Source organism: Dermacentor andersoni, chromosome 6 (assembly GCF_023375885.2).
Source record: "Dermacentor andersoni chromosome 6, qqDerAnde1_hic_scaffold, whole genome shotgun sequence".
Lineage (NCBI taxonomy): Eukaryota > Metazoa > Arthropoda > Arachnida > Ixodida > Ixodidae > Dermacentor > Dermacentor andersoni.
This window is the reverse complement of record NC_092819.1, coordinates 36292199-36309701: the sequence shown is the minus strand read 5'-3', so window position 1 is coordinate 36309701 and position 17503 is coordinate 36292199. Positions and strand designations below refer to the sequence as shown.

Sequence of the window (17503 nt, the reverse complement as noted above, 5' to 3'; positions counted from 1 at the left end):
TTCCTCTCTATAGTACGGAGTATTCTGCATAGAGTTTCCTAGGAAACTCCATAGAGTTTCCTACAAAAATTACTAGAGGGAACTCTGGCGCTAGTGTCTACGGGAGCTGCAATGGGAGCGCTTGTCCCAGCATGGGAATTATGGGAAGTACATGGATTTGCCTAAACTTCGTCTTTTTGACTTCAAACGGCTTTGTGACTTTGTAAACTCGTCATTTTCAACAGTGTATTGCGTAATAAATAATTAAATAAACATCATTAAAATTGCCCGATAGCAGGATTCGAACACAGGGATTCTAGCACAGAAGCCTGATATTGAAACCATTAAGCCACGGAGGCATGTATCGACAAGCGCATGAAACGCCCTTATGAATTTATCGCGGGCATGCCAGTGCCTAGAGACGCTTGGCGCGTTTCGACTTGGCCACCTGGACAAGTTCAATCGTTGCAATTAATAGCAATTGTACGCGTTCCCGGCGTCTTCTGCACTTCGAGGAATATAGATTGCGCTGAAATATACGAAAATATATAGCGTAATATACAAAGCCGCAAGAACGTTTGAATCCACAAGCACGAAGATCAGACAAATCCATGTACTTACCATCATTCCCATGGCAACGCCTCCTACATTATAGGAGGCGTTGCCCATGGTAGGACAGCGACTGCAGCGCCAGAGTTCCCTCTAGTAATTTTTGTAGGAAACTCTATGGGAACTCTATGTGGAGAACGAGAGATATGTGGAGGCATCGCAGTTCGCTGCGTCGCTTGTGACAGTGGCGCTTCAATAGTGAGTGGTTCACTAGCGCCACTGGCGCCCCACTGAAGTAGTGGCTTTACGCCAACCTACTGGCTTTCGCCTGCTTCGGATCTCGAAGCCGTATTTTAGCTGAACAACCGTGAAACAATTGCCAGTCAACACACGCAACCATGCCCGAAACCCGACACATATTTCGTGATGTCTCGACCGCGGTGCACGCAGCTGTTGGCGGCAACTCCAGTTGATTCAGCAGGTGTACTCCAATCGTGTTGTGGGCCGGATGAACGTGTAGCTGAGGTCTCGGAACCGCAGTGCGTCGTGTTATCTTCGGGCTATTTTACTCATTGACTGTTCTTGTGGCGTGCGTGTTGTGTGCTCGAAAGGTGAATGGAATTGTTCTGAAAGCTCTGCACTTATGCGAAGGATCATGAGTGAAGTGGACATTCCCAAGGCATTGCATCTCGTGCGCGAGAAAATAGCGGCGGCCTCTGCGGGCTTAGGTGGCCCAGCACCACGCCTTGTAGCCGTGAGCAAAACGAAGCCCAAGGAGCTCGTGATTGCTGCTTACAACGAAGGCCAAAGACATTTTGGTGAAAACTACATGCAAGAGCTATTAGAGAAAGCAAACAGTGCCGAAATACTGCGCGACTGTCCGGAAATCAAATGGCATTTCATCGGCCGCCTGCAGAGCAACAAAGTGCCAAAACTCCCTAAGATACCAAACTTGTTCATGGTGGAGACTTTGGAATCGCAGAAAACTGCGCATGCCCTGAACGCGGCTTGGGCTGCGAGCGGTCATTCTCCCCTGAACGTCTTGGTTCAGGTGAACACAAGTGGCGAGGAGCAGAAAAACGGCATCGAACCGAAAGACGCGAGCCAACTTGTCAAGTTTATTGTTGGAGAATGCCCGAGTCTAAAGTTCGCTGGTCTAATGACAATTGGCATGGCCGAGTACGACAAGAGCAGTGGTCCAAATCCAGACTTCGTGTGCTTAGCCAAATGTAAAGAGGAACTTTGCAAAGAATTTGAATTCAGTGCATCAGATGTTGAGCTTAGCATGGGTATGTCTGCCGACTTCGAGGAGGCTATTCGGATGGGAAGCACGAATGTTCGTGTCGGCAGCACCATCTTCGGGCACCGAGAATATGCTCCGAAAACGTAGACGCCAAAAACACAACAATATCGGGAGGAATTGTGCCTCTGGTCCCTTCTTGTGGCTGTGAGAAGTATCACCTTGTAATTGGTTGTTACCCCTTCAACAATAAATGATGCGCTTCGTGCACGGCATTGCCTTTTCTTCAATTTCTCTGTCTTTAGGATTTTATCCTGAAGCTGGCATGTAAGTACATGAGCAACATCCCAAGAGAGGGGGAAAATATGGGAGTTTCCTTTATTAACGCAAGTACACAGACCAAATAATTTCGCCCTTATTTCGAGTCCTCTTCCACGAGGCGAGGCTGCTACCCCAGTTACGTGCAAAATTTTTTGGTTTGCAACTGCAAAAGGGGCCACACACATGTGAAAGGTTGTATGCGAAACATCTACACTGGTTCTTTTTAAAGACATGCATCTTTTAAAATGTAATCCTCTGCCACTGTAACATACATTTCTCATCAATATACAAGCATCTTTATTCCACCGCCACAGCACTCTTGTTTCCCGATTTGTGAGCCATCAAGAAAGTGCTTAAAAAATTTTTTTTCTCTGCAAGAAGAGCTTTCCTCAATATGGAGCTTCAAAGAACCAGAAAGTTTGAACTCGATAGGGAATCAAGAGTCAAGAGCAGAAGTTGTGGGGCAATTGAACTATCCAATAACTGTTCAATGTAGACTGCTACATGAAGTATTACTGCACCATGTTGCCTACAACGAACGATGTGGAATGAAACGTTGTGAATTAAGTACGAAAAAGTAGTTTGTAGAAGTGCTCTGCATTTACTTTTTGCAAGAAATTTTCGTACACGTCCCTGCAGCCCCAAAGTTCTGCTAGTAAAACGCACATTACCTTTGCAGTCGCATCCTTCACCAGTGAGGACGCAGCAATCTATTACAAAAGCGTTTACACCAGCAAATCATGCAAATTCTATAAATTGTTCTCTAATAACACAAGTGGACAATGACTCAATGAGATGTCAATCTTTCTTCACCAAAAATTTCATTGCCAAGCGCAGTGTTCCTTTCCTGGAGTCGACTGGTCTGATGCCACCTTAAATAATGCAAGACTTCAAAACAGTCGGATCTAGAAACATTCATACTGACGTTTCGGAGATATACAATTAACTTCAGAATAGGTATCAAACTTGTTACTTTCCTATATTACATAAATTTATAGAACTTATTAGCTACCTATATAACTCATTCTGTTTGAGATAATGGGACAAAAAAATTTATTTACTGAACCAATGTGGTGAAGTGCATCTCTCCTGTGCAGGTTCCTGCGTGCACGCATGCTGGTGAGTGAAGCAGTCACTGTTCAAGTCAAAATAATAAAATGTTCCAGAAAAAAAAAAAAAGAACTGACCCAGCCTTTAATGACTTGCATTTGAGAGAGAACAGTAAACGCACAGCTGTTTTTCATACACTGTTTTAATGAAAGAAATCACTTGAGCAAGATAGTGAATTCTCTAAACCAATATCATAATAAAAATATGTATGCTATAAATATGTTACAAAGTGAGTTTCTTGTACAAAAGTCTGGTTGCTTTGTTTTCACACCTTAGCCTTAGCACACAAGTCCATTCTTCTTATTTTTCTTTTTTTGTTTACAAGTGCGACTGATCGCTCACATCACACAATGGGTACACATTCTCACACACGCATGCACACTCACATAAAACGTGGTAGGAGAGAGAAAGAGAGAGAGCAACATAACTTCTTGTCATATATTCTTGGCGGCTGAAAACAGTATCTCCAGAGGTCCGCAGAACATACATACACACATCACGTAGATTCAAAAACGACACAATCGGAAATGGGTGCAAGTGGCTATGTACAAAAAGCGGGGCTCGCAAAACGCAGCCGCTCCGTGCCCTGTTGGCTCCACAGTAAGTGCCTGCCTAGGTAGTGCAGCAGCATCAAGACAGTTATCGGATAGGGGGATTTGGGGGAGGGGGGGATTGCTTTGGAAGATGTAGAAACACCGTTGTGACAAAGTTACAGGGTGTGACTTACCGTAGAAAAACAAAGCAGTGAAAAAAAAGAAAGAAAACGAGGCATGTACAAGTTACTGTCGCGAACAGAAAGGCTGCCTGACCTCTCTGAATGAAGAGGGCTTGGGTCAAGAATGCCTTTGGTGACAGTCATTTAAGCGTTACATCTTGGCACATGGCTAAGTTGATGTCTTTTTGATTGAACAATGGATACTGGTGCCACCTGTGCTGATGGGGAATGAAAGCGTTATGACTGTGAACACAAAAAGGAGTAGACTGCCGCCGTTATTACGCTTAGTCTAGCTCGTCAAAGGGCAATCTCTTTATGCCACATACGCAGAGCAGCCATCTGGCAAGCTGCCGGCATTATGCATTTATGGCCGAAGTGTTTTGGAACAAAGCTATTGTGTAGCAAGAGCTCCTTTAAAAAAAACACTTGTTAAGATTTGCTTCGCATGCAGGAAATAGAATAATATGCAGGGCCTTGGTGCTAAGAAATGAGGCATCTACTAGGTCCACAACAGGGCCTGTTTTTCTAACATCATAAACTGAAGGCATCCTCACCAGACCAGAAAGGAACAAAATGCAGACTCCATTGTAAAATAGGAAACAAGAAAACTCCCTGAACACTTTATCAGGCATGACAACCCTTGAGTGACTACTGATTGACTGACATTGCAAGAGTCCGATAAACTAAAATTAAAAGATTAAAAAAGAAAAATAAATGAACGACCGGATGTTTCAACACTTTTACATCCGGAAATCAAGATTACCTTAAAATACTCATGAGTGGAACATCCTCTGTTAATCTTTTGCTTTCTGCGTAAGTGAGTAAATGCCAGTTATGAGAGCTCTATAGGTTAACGAAATGGTAAACACTGGTAGTGGGAATTTTTTTTTTTTAAATACTTCAGTAAGCAGCTCTCCAACACAGCCAACCTTGCCACTACTGCACTCGTGACTTAAAATGAGTGCGGATGAGAAAGTATGTATCTTATGCTTTACGCCCATCCCTGGCTTTTTTCCTTTTGCCAATGAGCAGGCAAAAGGAGCTTTTTCAACAGCACCTTTGCAGTTCTTTTTATGTTTGTTTGTTAGCCTAGTGAGCAGAGCACACAGAGAAGTCCAGCTTTCATCATCTCAACTTCACTCACACACACACACACACACACACACACACACATAACACTCAAAAAGTTTTTTGTTTTGTTTTTTGTCTTGCGAGAGCGCGCAGCACTAGTTGACACAGTTTTCCAGAACAGTCTTGTAGCAGTTCTCTCCTCTTCCAAAGAGTGTCCTCTAGCTTCCGAGAACCAGACGACGATGCTGTCGATTCCGTGGCGTTCTTCGGCAAGGTGAGCATGCATCACACACACACGCACACAACACACGCTCAGTCGAGTGGCCTTGAAAGGCAAGGTCTGCACACAATGAGAAGTTGGCTGAGCCTTGCAGGTGCTGATATGTAGGTCTAACAGACGTCATATCCACAGTGGTGTTGAGGGGCAATTGAAACACGTTCAACACGCACAAGTCTTGAGACAAGATATTTCTTCCCAACAGAGATTCACAGCGTGTTTTTGAGTCACAAGGCTACTCGGATACAACAATGTTAAGTATTCCTCAATTGCAATCTAAAAACTGAAGGCCACATTGTAAAAAGGAAAAAAAAATTACGTAATGTCCTTCCACGAAGTACTAGGCACAAAAATCAGCTTTAAAGAACTAAAATAAAACAAAATTAAAATCACGTGTACCTTAATATTAAAGTAGGTCAGAGGCCACAATGTTTGGCAGTATTGTTAATTAACCTAAAACAACCCTGCCCATGCAATCACAGCTTGCGTTACTAGGGTGAAATATTTTTTGATGATTGTTGAAAGAAAATGGTAAAGATAATGAAAATTATGATAAAGGAATTAACTTGGCCTGTGAACCTCACTTGTCTTCTATGGTGTTAGAACGGGGACACTCACAATACAGCACTCGAAAGAGCACCATATTCTTTGTAAAAGACATGCAAAGTGAACTTAAGTAATAAGAAATCTAAGTGGCACAATGACAATTAAAAGCGATAACAAAAAATAAAATTTAACACTGCTGTTTCTATAGGCAGCCTTTCACCTTGTGTCCCTCAAAAGATTCAGAGCACTGTGTACTGCCGCGTCAAAGCAATATTGGAAAAACGAGTTCCTCTTTCTCTGACGAGACAGGTAGGACCGAGAGAAAAACGCAGTTCTGACGACATAGCCCACTTTGGTCAATACTATTATCACTACACCAACTTCAGCACATGGTACAGAATCATTATGCAAGCAGCATGGGCAGTCAAAACAGTCAGCAGCTGTTCCACAAAAGTTACAGGCTACTAAATCAGCACTGTGCTCAATGTGGACATCTGGTAAATAAAGATGGCAGGCGTATGCAAAAAAAGCGCTCACTGCTTCTTCCTAAACCAAGAAGCCTTGAAATGGCTTTAGAACTCGCGTAATATTTGTCCTGTCAATAGAATACTTTGTGGAAATTGCAGCTGAACACTAAGCTGCTTAATGCCAAATGTGAGGCCCATAATTCGTGGTAAAGATCACAGGCCCTTACAACTTCGACACGAGTGCTAATTTGTGTCTCAACCATTGCACAACATTGCATAAGAGCCTGGCTGAATAAAATTACACTCGCCAACTGAAAAAATTCGAAACCACAGATTGACGTTTTGGCGCCCAATACGGGTGCCTTGTTCCCAATGAACAAATGCATGATGGTCTTTATTATATATGCGTCGGAAGACGTAATGCGCTTGCGTACAACTCAGGGAGGGGTCCCCATGTCCGGTTTATCGTGTTAGTAGTAGATTGTATGCCGAATGATTCAAGGAGCAATCGGGACGATAATTTTTTCTCTCTTTCGATGATAGAAGCCGAATGCCAGTTAATACTGTGTCCAGTCTGGTGATGCTCTGCCAGGGCGCTGGAAACCATGTGTCCTTTGGCTACATCACTGCGGTGCTGCTGTAGCCTTCTTTTAAAGTTCCCTGTCTCTCCTACGTAGCACGCCTGGCAGTCCTGGTAAGGAATTTTGTAGACGACACCCCGAAATTTTACTTTTTCGAGGCGGTCTTTGACTTGGACAAGTTGTTGTTTTAGCTTGCTTATTTTAGCTTGCCAGGACTGCCACGTGTGCTACGTAGGCGAGACAGGGAACTTTAAAAGAAGGCTACAGCAGCACCGCAGTGATGTGGCCAAAGGACACATGGTTTCCAGCGCCCTGGCGGAGCATCACGAAAAGACTGGACACAGTATTAACTGGCATTCGGCTTCTATCATCGAAAGAGAGAAAAAGTTATCGTCCCAATTGCTCCTTGAATCATTCGGCATACAATCTACTACTAACATGATAAACCGGATATGGGGACCCTTCCCTGAGTTGTATGCAAGCGAATTACGTCTTCCGACGCAAAGACCATCATGCATTCGTTCATTGCGAACAAGGCACCCGTATTGGGTGCCGAAATGTCAATCCGTGGTTTTGAATTTTTTCAGTCGGTGAGTGTACGTTTATTCAGCCATGTTCTTTCCTCGCCAGACGAGTTTTCGTCAAACTCTAGATTTCATTGCATAAGAGTGCACAAGCACTCTTATCAAGGTAATGTTTATAAATATGTGAGTTTTCACGTTTAAAAGTAACAATCATGCTAGTTTTGATTGCACAGTTCCAGCTAGCCACATTGGAAGGTAGGATCGATCAGATTATAAAATTTATGGGAGGAACTTACAGGCAACTGCAGCACCACACGTTTAAACATGTTGTGACACAATGCCCTGTACTGCAGTTACCTGCAAATTCCTCCTGTGAGGTTAACTCCTATTGATGCTATCTGAAGACCGAATCAAAAGCAACCAAAAATGTCAAAACCAGCACAACCGTTACCTCCAGAAGTGAAAATGTGCACTTTATAAGGGTCCCTGCAGTAAGCCTGTAGGCAGGATACAGCCCGCGTGGAGAGCTGCAACCAAACACACAAAGTATAATACATACAATAAGACAATACAGTAACCTTCAGACCATTCACTGTTACTTATATGCCAAGTTGCACCACATCGTCAAGACTGCTGTTTACTCTCGCTCCCATGTTGGGGCTAGCCAGTGTCACTTGATACCCCCGGCCATGGCATGGCTCACACACATCATCTGGCACGGGAACCACAACACAAGGAATGGATGATGTCATTGGAGGAGGCGAGAGAACCACTCTGTGCCTTGTGGCCCTTGTGTAGAGAAGGTTGAGACGAGAGGGGCGAGAGTGACCTAAGGGAGGGCTCGGGGGAACGCACAAAGTAGAACGTGAGGGGCGGGGGAGTTGGTGGGGGTGATGTTGCGTGGCATTCAGTGGAGGGTTGACACACACCGTCTCCAGACGCTTGCCGGAGGAGGGACCGGGAGAAACCAAAAAGCGCCGCCGCAGCGGGAACGCAGGTTGCCTGCCGAACACCAAGTCGCAAGCACACGCGCAGGCGCGTGCGCCGTGGAGAGAGGAGGTGCTTGATGAGGTCCTTGCTCGCGTCACACGTCCACCGAGTGCCAGTGCAACCGTCATGCTTCCGACTCCCCGTTCATTATGGCATTCACCTGGCTCAGCTTCCGAGCCAGCTTGTTCTTCTGGGAGAATTCGTCTTCTTCTAAGGTCTGCAACAGCTGCGCGGCAAACATGCAAATTTGACAGGTTAAGTCCAAGGTGTACCACTTTCTGTTCAGAGCAAAATGAATGCAAATGCACAGTGATAATTTGCGAAAGTCGACAATGAGGTTTAGCATAGCCTTTGTATTTTATGGTCCTGACCGTTCAATGTAACACTCGGCACTGTTCCTCGCCCTGGCTTGCCAAGAAAAAAAATTTGATGCTGCCTTTGTCTGAGCCGTTCACCATAAGTGATATCTGACAAAACATGGCAGCTGTAACGTGACCTGGTCGCTTCCGGTGGTGCTTGCAGCACGGCAAAGCATGGTGTTGATTTCCATCTCTTGCTGACGGGTGCGATGTGGACACCACAAGGGGCGCAGCCAAAGGCAAATTCAAAAATGTTTTCCTTGATAAACCAGGCAAGTGACAGTTCCGAGTGATATACTAAATGATCAGGACCATAAAAGTAATCTTTCTGTGAAATCTGAGCAAGAACAAAACAGTGGTAAGAGCGAAATATTTAAACAAGACCACTTACTTGATCTGTGTACTTGTAGGCATACTTGTACAACTCATGCAGAGCCACATTTGTGTTGAACTCATGAGCGTGAAGCTGCAAAGAAAGCAAGAAACAAAGGAAGTATTACAATTAGAGCTGCCCTATTGTCAATAAAGTTCTTTGTCTGTCTGTCTGTCTGTCTATATACAAATGCTAAACAAGTAGGCAGGATGGGTATGTCATATTCAACGTACCCTAGATTCTTCTGCCAGCATGGCATTCATGTCTTGATCGCTGATGGCTGGCATCATTTTGATGTCTTGATAATACCTGTACCATATTAAGAAAACCCACATTAAAGACAAGTAACATAAATGCAAGAGGAAAGCAAATTTGTGATGGACCACAAAGCAGGCTCTATACTTTTGTTAAAAGCATTAGCTCAAAGCCAACTTGGCTTCCCTGTCCTATTCAAATGCACCTGGAACACAGAAATGCTTGCCCTAGGTAAACTATTTGATTAATTTTGATTAAAGTCACTGCATTAAAGGAAAGTTGCGAAATTATACTCACTGCTGAAAGCAAAATTTTGACTTAGGATGTGAATCCTTTTGCAAAGGTTGTCAAAAAAAGAAAATTGAAGCTCAAAGTTTGCACAACTTAAAAAAAAGAAAGCAAACAAAGAAAAAGGAAACGGATATATTTATGTAAGCTAAATTGGAGCATCTGAATCATTTCATTAGTTTACAGTTCATGTGAAATAGTTAAATTGATGACTATATTTCAAAAGTCCTATAAAATTAACCATATTATGCAGAGCAGTGTAAACAATATAAAATTTGCCTGCCCTTGGACATCTCAATTGATTCATTTCACAATATTGCAATACCTGTTTTCACTGGAGTCTCAGACTTCATGCTTTTTCTTATTGTTTGTTAGATTTTATTAATGTAAGAGAAAAAGATTGGTCCAAATAAAAAATTTGGTTTGAACTTTGTCTTTTAAACACAACAAACCTCATCATATCCAGCTCAGAGAATGCTGATCAAAGAAATTTCTCTGTTTCGATGTGCTTTGGCAGAAATTTTCTAGGCAAAGCTTCCCTCTAAGCAACAGCACCTTAGAAAGAAAAGCCAATACATATACAATGCCACTCCAAAAATTTTCACTAATGCAGGCATGTTCAACAAACAAAGCTTGTGCACGCATCTACTAAATGATTACGTCAGAACAGCCTGACCGGTTCAACAATGAAAATGTGCTAGCATGTACAAATACCTCTCAACCCAGTCCTTGTATATGGGAATGTCCTTGGCATACAGCAGCTTGCTGCTAGGGGAGTCCTTGCCCAGCCGGTGGTCAGATGTTGAGCAGGCATCCATGAAAGTCTGTGCCACCACTGACAGGCATGAGTCCACTATGTTGGACTTGACTATGTCAAACACAAAGTTGGGGTTCTTGATCAAGTTCACCCAGAACCGCAGGGGAAGGCTGCAAAGTGAAAGAAGAAGTGGACTCAATGGCTGTGCTTATCTTCAAAACCAGGCAGGTAATACTAACATTCGGAAGCTCACATAACTATGTGTTGCCATACTATATACCAAATTCTAATACATACACATTAAAAGAAGGTGTATGCGCAAGAACTGCTTGTGCGATATGACTGATACAATTAAGTATGCATTTATAGCCCGAGTGGTATCTTAAGCGGTAGCTATGATGGGAAGAAACTGCAACTTTGGACCTGTAATGTATACTACCATTGTGGACTGCACAAATTCTGCTGATTTTAACATGACACAAAACTCTTTGGACTGTCCCCCTCTCTCTAAGTGTTCCAGGCTGCAATGCACCGGTCACTACAGGCAGATGCTGCTACACTTAATGCTTAACTATGCTCAGAAGTTCATTGTAACACAAGTGTGTTTCTGTGCGTCATGCTCCTGTCACAAAAATCACTCCTGCTTCTTACACACCAAATAGCAACCTTCGTTTATTACAAATATTCGCCCACTAGTGATTCATGAGATGTGACATGTCGAAATTTATAGAACCTGTATAACCACAGCCAAAGGCATGTCTGTTTCAAATTCAAGAACTACAAACTGCATCTTGGCATTCTTTGCATGCCCGACTACAGGTAGGTTGTGACAACAGACGGACCTGTTGGACTTCCACGTGTGAACCACCTCGGGGTCGGTAATGCCGTGCTGCAGCGCCTGGTCATCCAGGAAGTCAAACATGTACTTGATCGCCAGTGGCAAGGCACTGCCGCGGTGGGCCGTGCTGAAGATCGTCTCAAACAAGTCATCCACAAACTTCTGCAGGGTGCCCTGCAAGAGGAAAAAAAAAAAAAAAAAAGCATTCACACACGTGAGCATCAGCATCAGTCGCTGCTGAGTATAGACTCAAACCAGTTTGCTTCCTTTACCTCTTCATTTAAGTCTATTTTAACACTTAATATTTATGGACTAGCCTAGCTCATCCATGATGCATTTTCATTATAAGTCGTGAGCTTGTCTGGACTCGCTAGTAGGCAGCTTGAATGCTTCTGTCCTGCCTCCCAGTGTAAGCATCTTAGGTAAAAAGTATCTTAACACAATGAAATGAACAACGGCTTGAAGTAGTTAAAAGTGCAGCTGCTGAATGCTGCACAGAAATAAAAAGACCTGTCCCTCCGTAGACATTAGAAAAAAAAGGAAGAAAATGTTTCAGCTAGATTGGCAGACAACTCTCCAGGAATTATATAAAGGTAGCCCTGTTGTAAGCAGAAGTTTCATATGCAAGGAAGGACGCAAAAGAAAAAGACAACTTAATATTGTCCTACCAGCTACTTGCTTGCTACTGGCTAGTCAATTGCTTTCTGGTAAGAAAACAATTACATCATATTTGAAATTAAACAAAGGCTCATGCTGGGCTCATATCTTGTAACATACCCATTAAATTTTCCATTCTTTTGTTACCCATCTCTTCCAAGTAGCCAATCTCAGTGATATAGGTGGCGTGATGACAAACGACAAAAAGAATGGAAAATGAAATGCATTCTGCCCACCCACTCCATAATGACCAATGGGTCCTGACAGTACTATAATAATAATAATAATAATAATAATAATAATAATAATAATAATAATAATAATACTGACGAATAAATTTAGAAAATACTGCACCCAAATATATGTGAAAATATATTGAAATCTGTAATGTCACGGTAATGTTTTCAAATCTGCAGCTGGTGCATACAATACTACAAAAAGGAGGAGTTTAGTCTTGACTCTCTTTCGTGAGAGCAATTCTTTGTTTTCCACAGAGAAAATTAAATGAGAGTTTTGTAAGTGTACTCTACCATATAGAAGCCTTTCTTATGGTGTTCTGTGTTATTACTTCTTACCCAGAAGTGGACATTCGGAACTTACACCAAAACTAAAAGAGAATCTAGCTACTACACCACCATACCTTTGTGGCCAGTAGCCTGGTGAGGTAGATCTCAGAGACCATCTTGTTTCCACGCTCCCCTTCCTTGTTCTCACTGTCATGATGCTTCACCTGCATTGCGTGATGGGGGAGAAAATTAGTGTCACGTGACTACGTGTGTTGCCAAAGTAACGTGAACTTTCCGAGTGATGCAATACACAGAACACTTGCAAGGAAGAGTAAGAAAGGTGCTCACCAAGTGCCAGTACTTGTAACCAGTCTCCGGATCATGGTTCAGTGGAGAAGTTGCCCGGCTAAGTGGCGGGCTCGTCTTCAGAGAGAAGTTCAGGGTCTCTGTTTCAAGTGGGAAAGAAACGTTGTCAGGTTGCTGGCCAAGGAATTCACAAAGTTTTCTGGCGCCATGCTGATACACCACACCAATTCTGCAGAAATTTTCCATAGGCTATCGCTGCCAGTTGTGGTAATCCTTAAGGGGAAGCTTTTGCTCGAGCCCAACTCTGATGCTGCCTACTCAAATATACACATAAAAGGTAGAGACACTTTTCCAAGATTACCTCCGAGTCGATTTTAATGAAATTTGTTGCACTTGAGAGAGAAAGCTACATTCTAGCAACTGCTTGAAGTGAAATTTTGATTTAGAGCCTTAATTTCCTTATGAGAATTGCCAAAAATCTTTCTCAGTGGAAAAAAAAATACATATATAGAAACATGAAATTTACAAATCCATAACTTTGCACCAAGAACAGATATTGCAGCTCTGTAAACTCCATCCGTTATGACATTAAAAGCAGACACATTTGAAATATTTATTTATATCTCACGTGAATTTGTTACAATGTTTATAAGGGTGTTGCAAAAGTCATACTCACATATTAGTGGTGGATTTAAGAGCCATGTATATAACATCAATTTTGTCTGCTTTATGTGTACTATTAGACGAAATTTACAGAATTGTGATATCGTTTTTGATTGCTGAGTTACAAAGTTGTAAACTTGATAGTTTCAATTTCTGAAGATTTGCAGTTTTTTACTATTCTTAAAGGGCCCCTCACCAGGTCTGGCCATTTTGAGATGATAAGCACAGAGCATACAATGCATGATAATGACCTTGTCTGCAAAGTATTACATCACTGCGTGCCGCGGAAAGATCTGAAATTTCAAACCAAACGCCATTTTCCAGTCTCCTCGCGGCTGCTGCACTCCAAGCCGGAGGATGACATACACGTGCTGGTGCGCTTACGTACACGTGTTTGCTGTGACATCACGCGTGGTGACATGTGACTTCGAGAATTATTCTAGGCATCTGTTGTTTGTGTAATATGTTGCTTGAATAGACGAATTAAAGCTTAGAGAAATACTTATTAAAACACACAAACCGAATGTCTGCATGTTTTTATTTTACTTTGCACCGCATCAAGAGAGATGTACTTCCGTATCGTCTGCTTAGTTCCACATCGTGCAGTCGCGCGCGCAGACATTGAAACTATATTGTTTTCTACTGTGTTCGAGCACGAGATCATGCTCTATGAACCACTTGTGCCTGCTTCAGTATTCGTGCAGCACTGACTTAGACTGCTAGTCAGGCGTTCTCGTGCGCTGCACGGAACGAGACCAACGCAACAGCTCGTGTGAGAGACCATCAGCGGAAGTGCGCTGTGCCGCAAAAACGCAAGGAGAAAAAACTACATGAAGGCGGGGACCGTGACTTATGCATTACGTGATCCTCGAGGTCCGATATGGGAGAACACAGGGAAGGAATTTCGCTTGTGGAGGCTAGACGGGGCAAGTGGAGAGAGTGTCTCGCTTGGCGGTGGAGCTTGCCTCCTTAAATCATGGGTTCGCAGCACTGGAATATTTCTATCTTGGAAATTAATGAGCCGATTTGAAAAGTTTTGTGCCAGAACGCTCCCTAGAGGACAGGTAGCAACTTCCAGCATATAACCAAAATTTGCTATAGGACCTGGTGAGGGGTCCTTTAATAGAAAAAATCGACAGCCTAACCAAGAAATAAATGCTTCCAACATTCACTAGATTAGAACTTTTTCTTATAAATGAAACAAACCTCTCCAAACATGGTTCAGTGGTTGGCGAGAAAATGATTTGTCCTTGCCCATGTATTTAGATAAAGGCCCCGAGATAAAGCTTTCACTTAATATAAAGAATAACAAGTATTGTTGGACAATAGCAGGTGTGGGTGGACACCTTAGTTTTGTTTATATTTGTTTTTATGCTTATGACAAATCGGTTTAAGCTGTGCAAAGGAAGGGGTATTAGAGAAGGGTAAGACATTGGGTACAGCATAGGCTAGGGAGAGACAATACTGTCAAATCTGCCACATAACATAATCCCTATAACCTACTACAATTATGCAGACCTATGGCTTCGGGAACATGCTTGTCTTCCTGAGGATTGGTTCTCGCAGTATTTTGATACTTGTGTGCAAGCATCAAAATACAGCAAATATACTTTTCTACCTTCCCATGCTTCTACATCTAAACAAAACAAACAATAATAAAAGTCAAGAAACTCATGATGTGACCAGCCTTGTACCTTTGCTCATGGAGGCCTTAAGCCTAAGCAAAGTGGCAAGGACTCGTAGAATCATGGTGACTAGTGGAAGAATAGAACAAAAGCTCTTCTAAGTGCGAGATCACTTATTCAAACAATGCCTTTTTTTACTTTACCAGCAAAAGCATGATCAAAGCTTTGGTGTACATGGCCTTGTCCATGCTTCTTTATGTAGAAAAAAGACAGAAAAACCTAATGAACACATACACACAAAAAAGATATGGGGCTTCATAGCGGAGAGGGACACACAAAAATAATTATTTCATATCTGCCTCAAAATGAGAAGATGAACTGAACTGGAGAGTGATAATGGCCACAGTGCAGACTGACCATATTTGTGAGACTTCTCCATCTTCTCGGACATGATGGAAAGGTTGTACATGGATGACTGCTTGGGAACCAGGGTCAGGTTCGCCCCATCATTCACCTGTTAAGAAAACAAATGCGAAGCCATCAGCTATAACTGCACAACAACAACGTTGTGAACACGACTGACAATGGGAAGTTTCGTAAATGACCTGCATACAAAAGATGTTGCTTGACACAGAATACTATGGTGGACAAATGAAACAGATTTAAAGAAGTACAAAATGGAACATTTTTTTGAGCAATAACTCCAAAACTTAATTTTGCACTACCACTGTATCTTTGGGCATATAACTGTGCCAAATATTTTAATAGTTTAACAGTAAAATCAGGTGCGAGATATACGCAAATTTCGCCTTACGGTGTGGCTTCATGGCAGTGTCACGTCTTTATATCACAAGATGAATTCTAGTTAGCCATGTCTTATTCGTGTTTGCTTTGCCCTTCCTGAGCACTAACCCCTAGTCACTAGTCATTGTAGATACTTTAATAGTGAGAGCATACAAACTCTTTCATGCACAAACAAATCTAATTATCATAGTTTGTACAGCTTTAATTAAAGAGAACAATTTGCTAACCCTGTAGTGGGCCAAGGTGTTCATCCTCTTCCATTCTCCTTCAGTCTTGGTGGTTGAGTCTTCATCTGACAAGATCAGGCGCCCCGAATTGCCCGTTCTCCATTCTAAAAACAGAAAGCACCACAAGCATGACTTTGTGTTATGCCTAAATGTTAAACTGCCAAAATCAATGTGCTCATGAAAAAGAATGTGCTAGCACACGGCCAGCAGTTCCCAGTTGTACACATATCTGCTGCTTTTTTGCAACTGGGCCAAATGAACCACACAAACTGCTCGCTGCATGACGAAGGAGCAACGTAAGAAACAAAGCAAACAGAACATACGACTGTCAACAGCATTGGTAAACCGGCAATTTGCATCTTTTTTCATGTGGGCCAGCATTGGAAAAAGCACCGACACCAGAAATTCTCACAGAAAACTGCAAGCACAGTGATTATAGTTCCGAGGTCTAGTGCTTTGGTTAGCCAAGCCCACATGAGGAAGGAAGTAACAACTTTAGAGCGAACAGCTGAGTTTGTGGAACTTGGTGCTGTCTGCTTCCTGTCCATGCCTTGAAAGCGCACGCCACGACAGCCACCGCAGTGATGTGCGAGGTGCTCACCTTCACTAAACAATAAAGGTAGTACAGCTCTGACCCCTTGGCATGTCGTGCTATGGTGCATATAGTCGTCGTAAACCATAAATGAGGAGGAATAAGCGAAACTGGTAACTGTTTGCTGTTTATAATGAATTACCCTTATGATGTCAAATGTTTGGAAGCAAACAAGATAAGAGGAGGAAAAAGTGATACTCATTCCTTCTCAATGCAGGCAGCAAAGTTATCACTGTCTATAATAAACAGCTGCCAAAAGCTGTGGTCTCCCGAAATTTGTCATTTACTTTCAAACATTTGGGATCATAATGATAACATTCAATGAAAGAAATGGTCACCCAGAGGGGCACGCACCCAAGTCCAGGTCATCCTTGCTTGGTCGCTGGGAGGAAGGCATGTTCTTGTATATGGCGTCCAGTCCTTTATCCTTGACCTGGGACACAGTGTCACAGTCGAGGACCTTCACAGGCGTCTCGTTGTTCTCCCCGAGCTCGTAGCTCAGCTGTGCTATCGAGACGTAGGCTGTCATGCTTTTGTAGTCGATAGACTGCCGGATGAGCTTCTCTTCCGAGAGGGAGTAACGTGCTTCGCTTGTGATGGCGTCCACTGGGCCCTTGTCCACCTGCTGCTTGATGGCGCGGTAGAGCACAAACAGCGGCTCTCCAGCGCACTCCTGCATTGAGGAAAGGAAGCACGGTACTCAAACTGCCATGCAGTCGATGCATCTCTACACAAAAATATGTGAAATTGTGAATGGAGAACGATTTGGCAATTTCCTGGGAATGTGTGGCATGGACTGGCATAATATAAATGTTCAGTCTGCATAAGCTAAAAAGCCAAAGCAAGTGTAATACGTAAGAAAATATATAGAAAAATTGGCAGC

The 17503-nt window shown here is 42.8% G+C and overlaps 2 protein-coding genes across 2 annotated transcripts in view; one reads left to right on the top strand and one right to left on the bottom strand.

Moving 5' to 3' along the window:
* The first annotated feature begins 829 nt into the window (after positions 1 to 829).
* LOC126521882 (pyridoxal phosphate homeostasis protein) lies at positions 830 to 2041 on the top strand. Its single transcript, XM_050170610.3, has one exon. It carries the CDS (start codon positions 1172 to 1174, stop codon positions 1916 to 1918), a length of 747 nt encoding a protein of 248 aa, XP_050026567.1. The 5' UTR covers positions 830 to 1171; the 3' UTR covers positions 1919 to 2041.
* Positions 2042 to 3323: 1282 nt separating this feature from the next.
* The window catches only part of PlexA (plexin A), a 97852-nt gene continuing 83672 nt past the window's right edge, over positions 3324 to 17503 (bottom strand). The window contains exons 28-37 of the mRNA XM_050170595.3: positions 16975 to 17293; positions 16029 to 16132; positions 15415 to 15511; positions 12752 to 12849; positions 12538 to 12627; positions 11245 to 11414; positions 10360 to 10572; positions 9336 to 9411; positions 9121 to 9195; positions 3324 to 8596 (exon numbers count right to left, since the gene is read on the bottom strand). Coding sequence (XP_050026552.1) covers positions 8495 to 8596; positions 9121 to 9195; positions 9336 to 9411; positions 10360 to 10572; positions 11245 to 11414; positions 12538 to 12627; positions 12752 to 12849; positions 15415 to 15511; positions 16029 to 16132; positions 16975 to 17293 — 1344 coding nt within the window. The 3' untranslated portion in view covers positions 3324 to 8494. The remainder of the gene's footprint in view (positions 8597 to 9120; positions 9196 to 9335; positions 9412 to 10359; positions 10573 to 11244; positions 11415 to 12537; positions 12628 to 12751; positions 12850 to 15414; positions 15512 to 16028; positions 16133 to 16974; positions 17294 to 17503) is intronic.

What these genes read in the sequence shown, in the direction of transcription:
- LOC126521882 (XM_050170610.3), top strand. Translation starts at nt 1,172, where the DNA reads ATGCGAAGGATCATGAGTGAAGTGGACATTCCCAAGGCATTGCATCTC.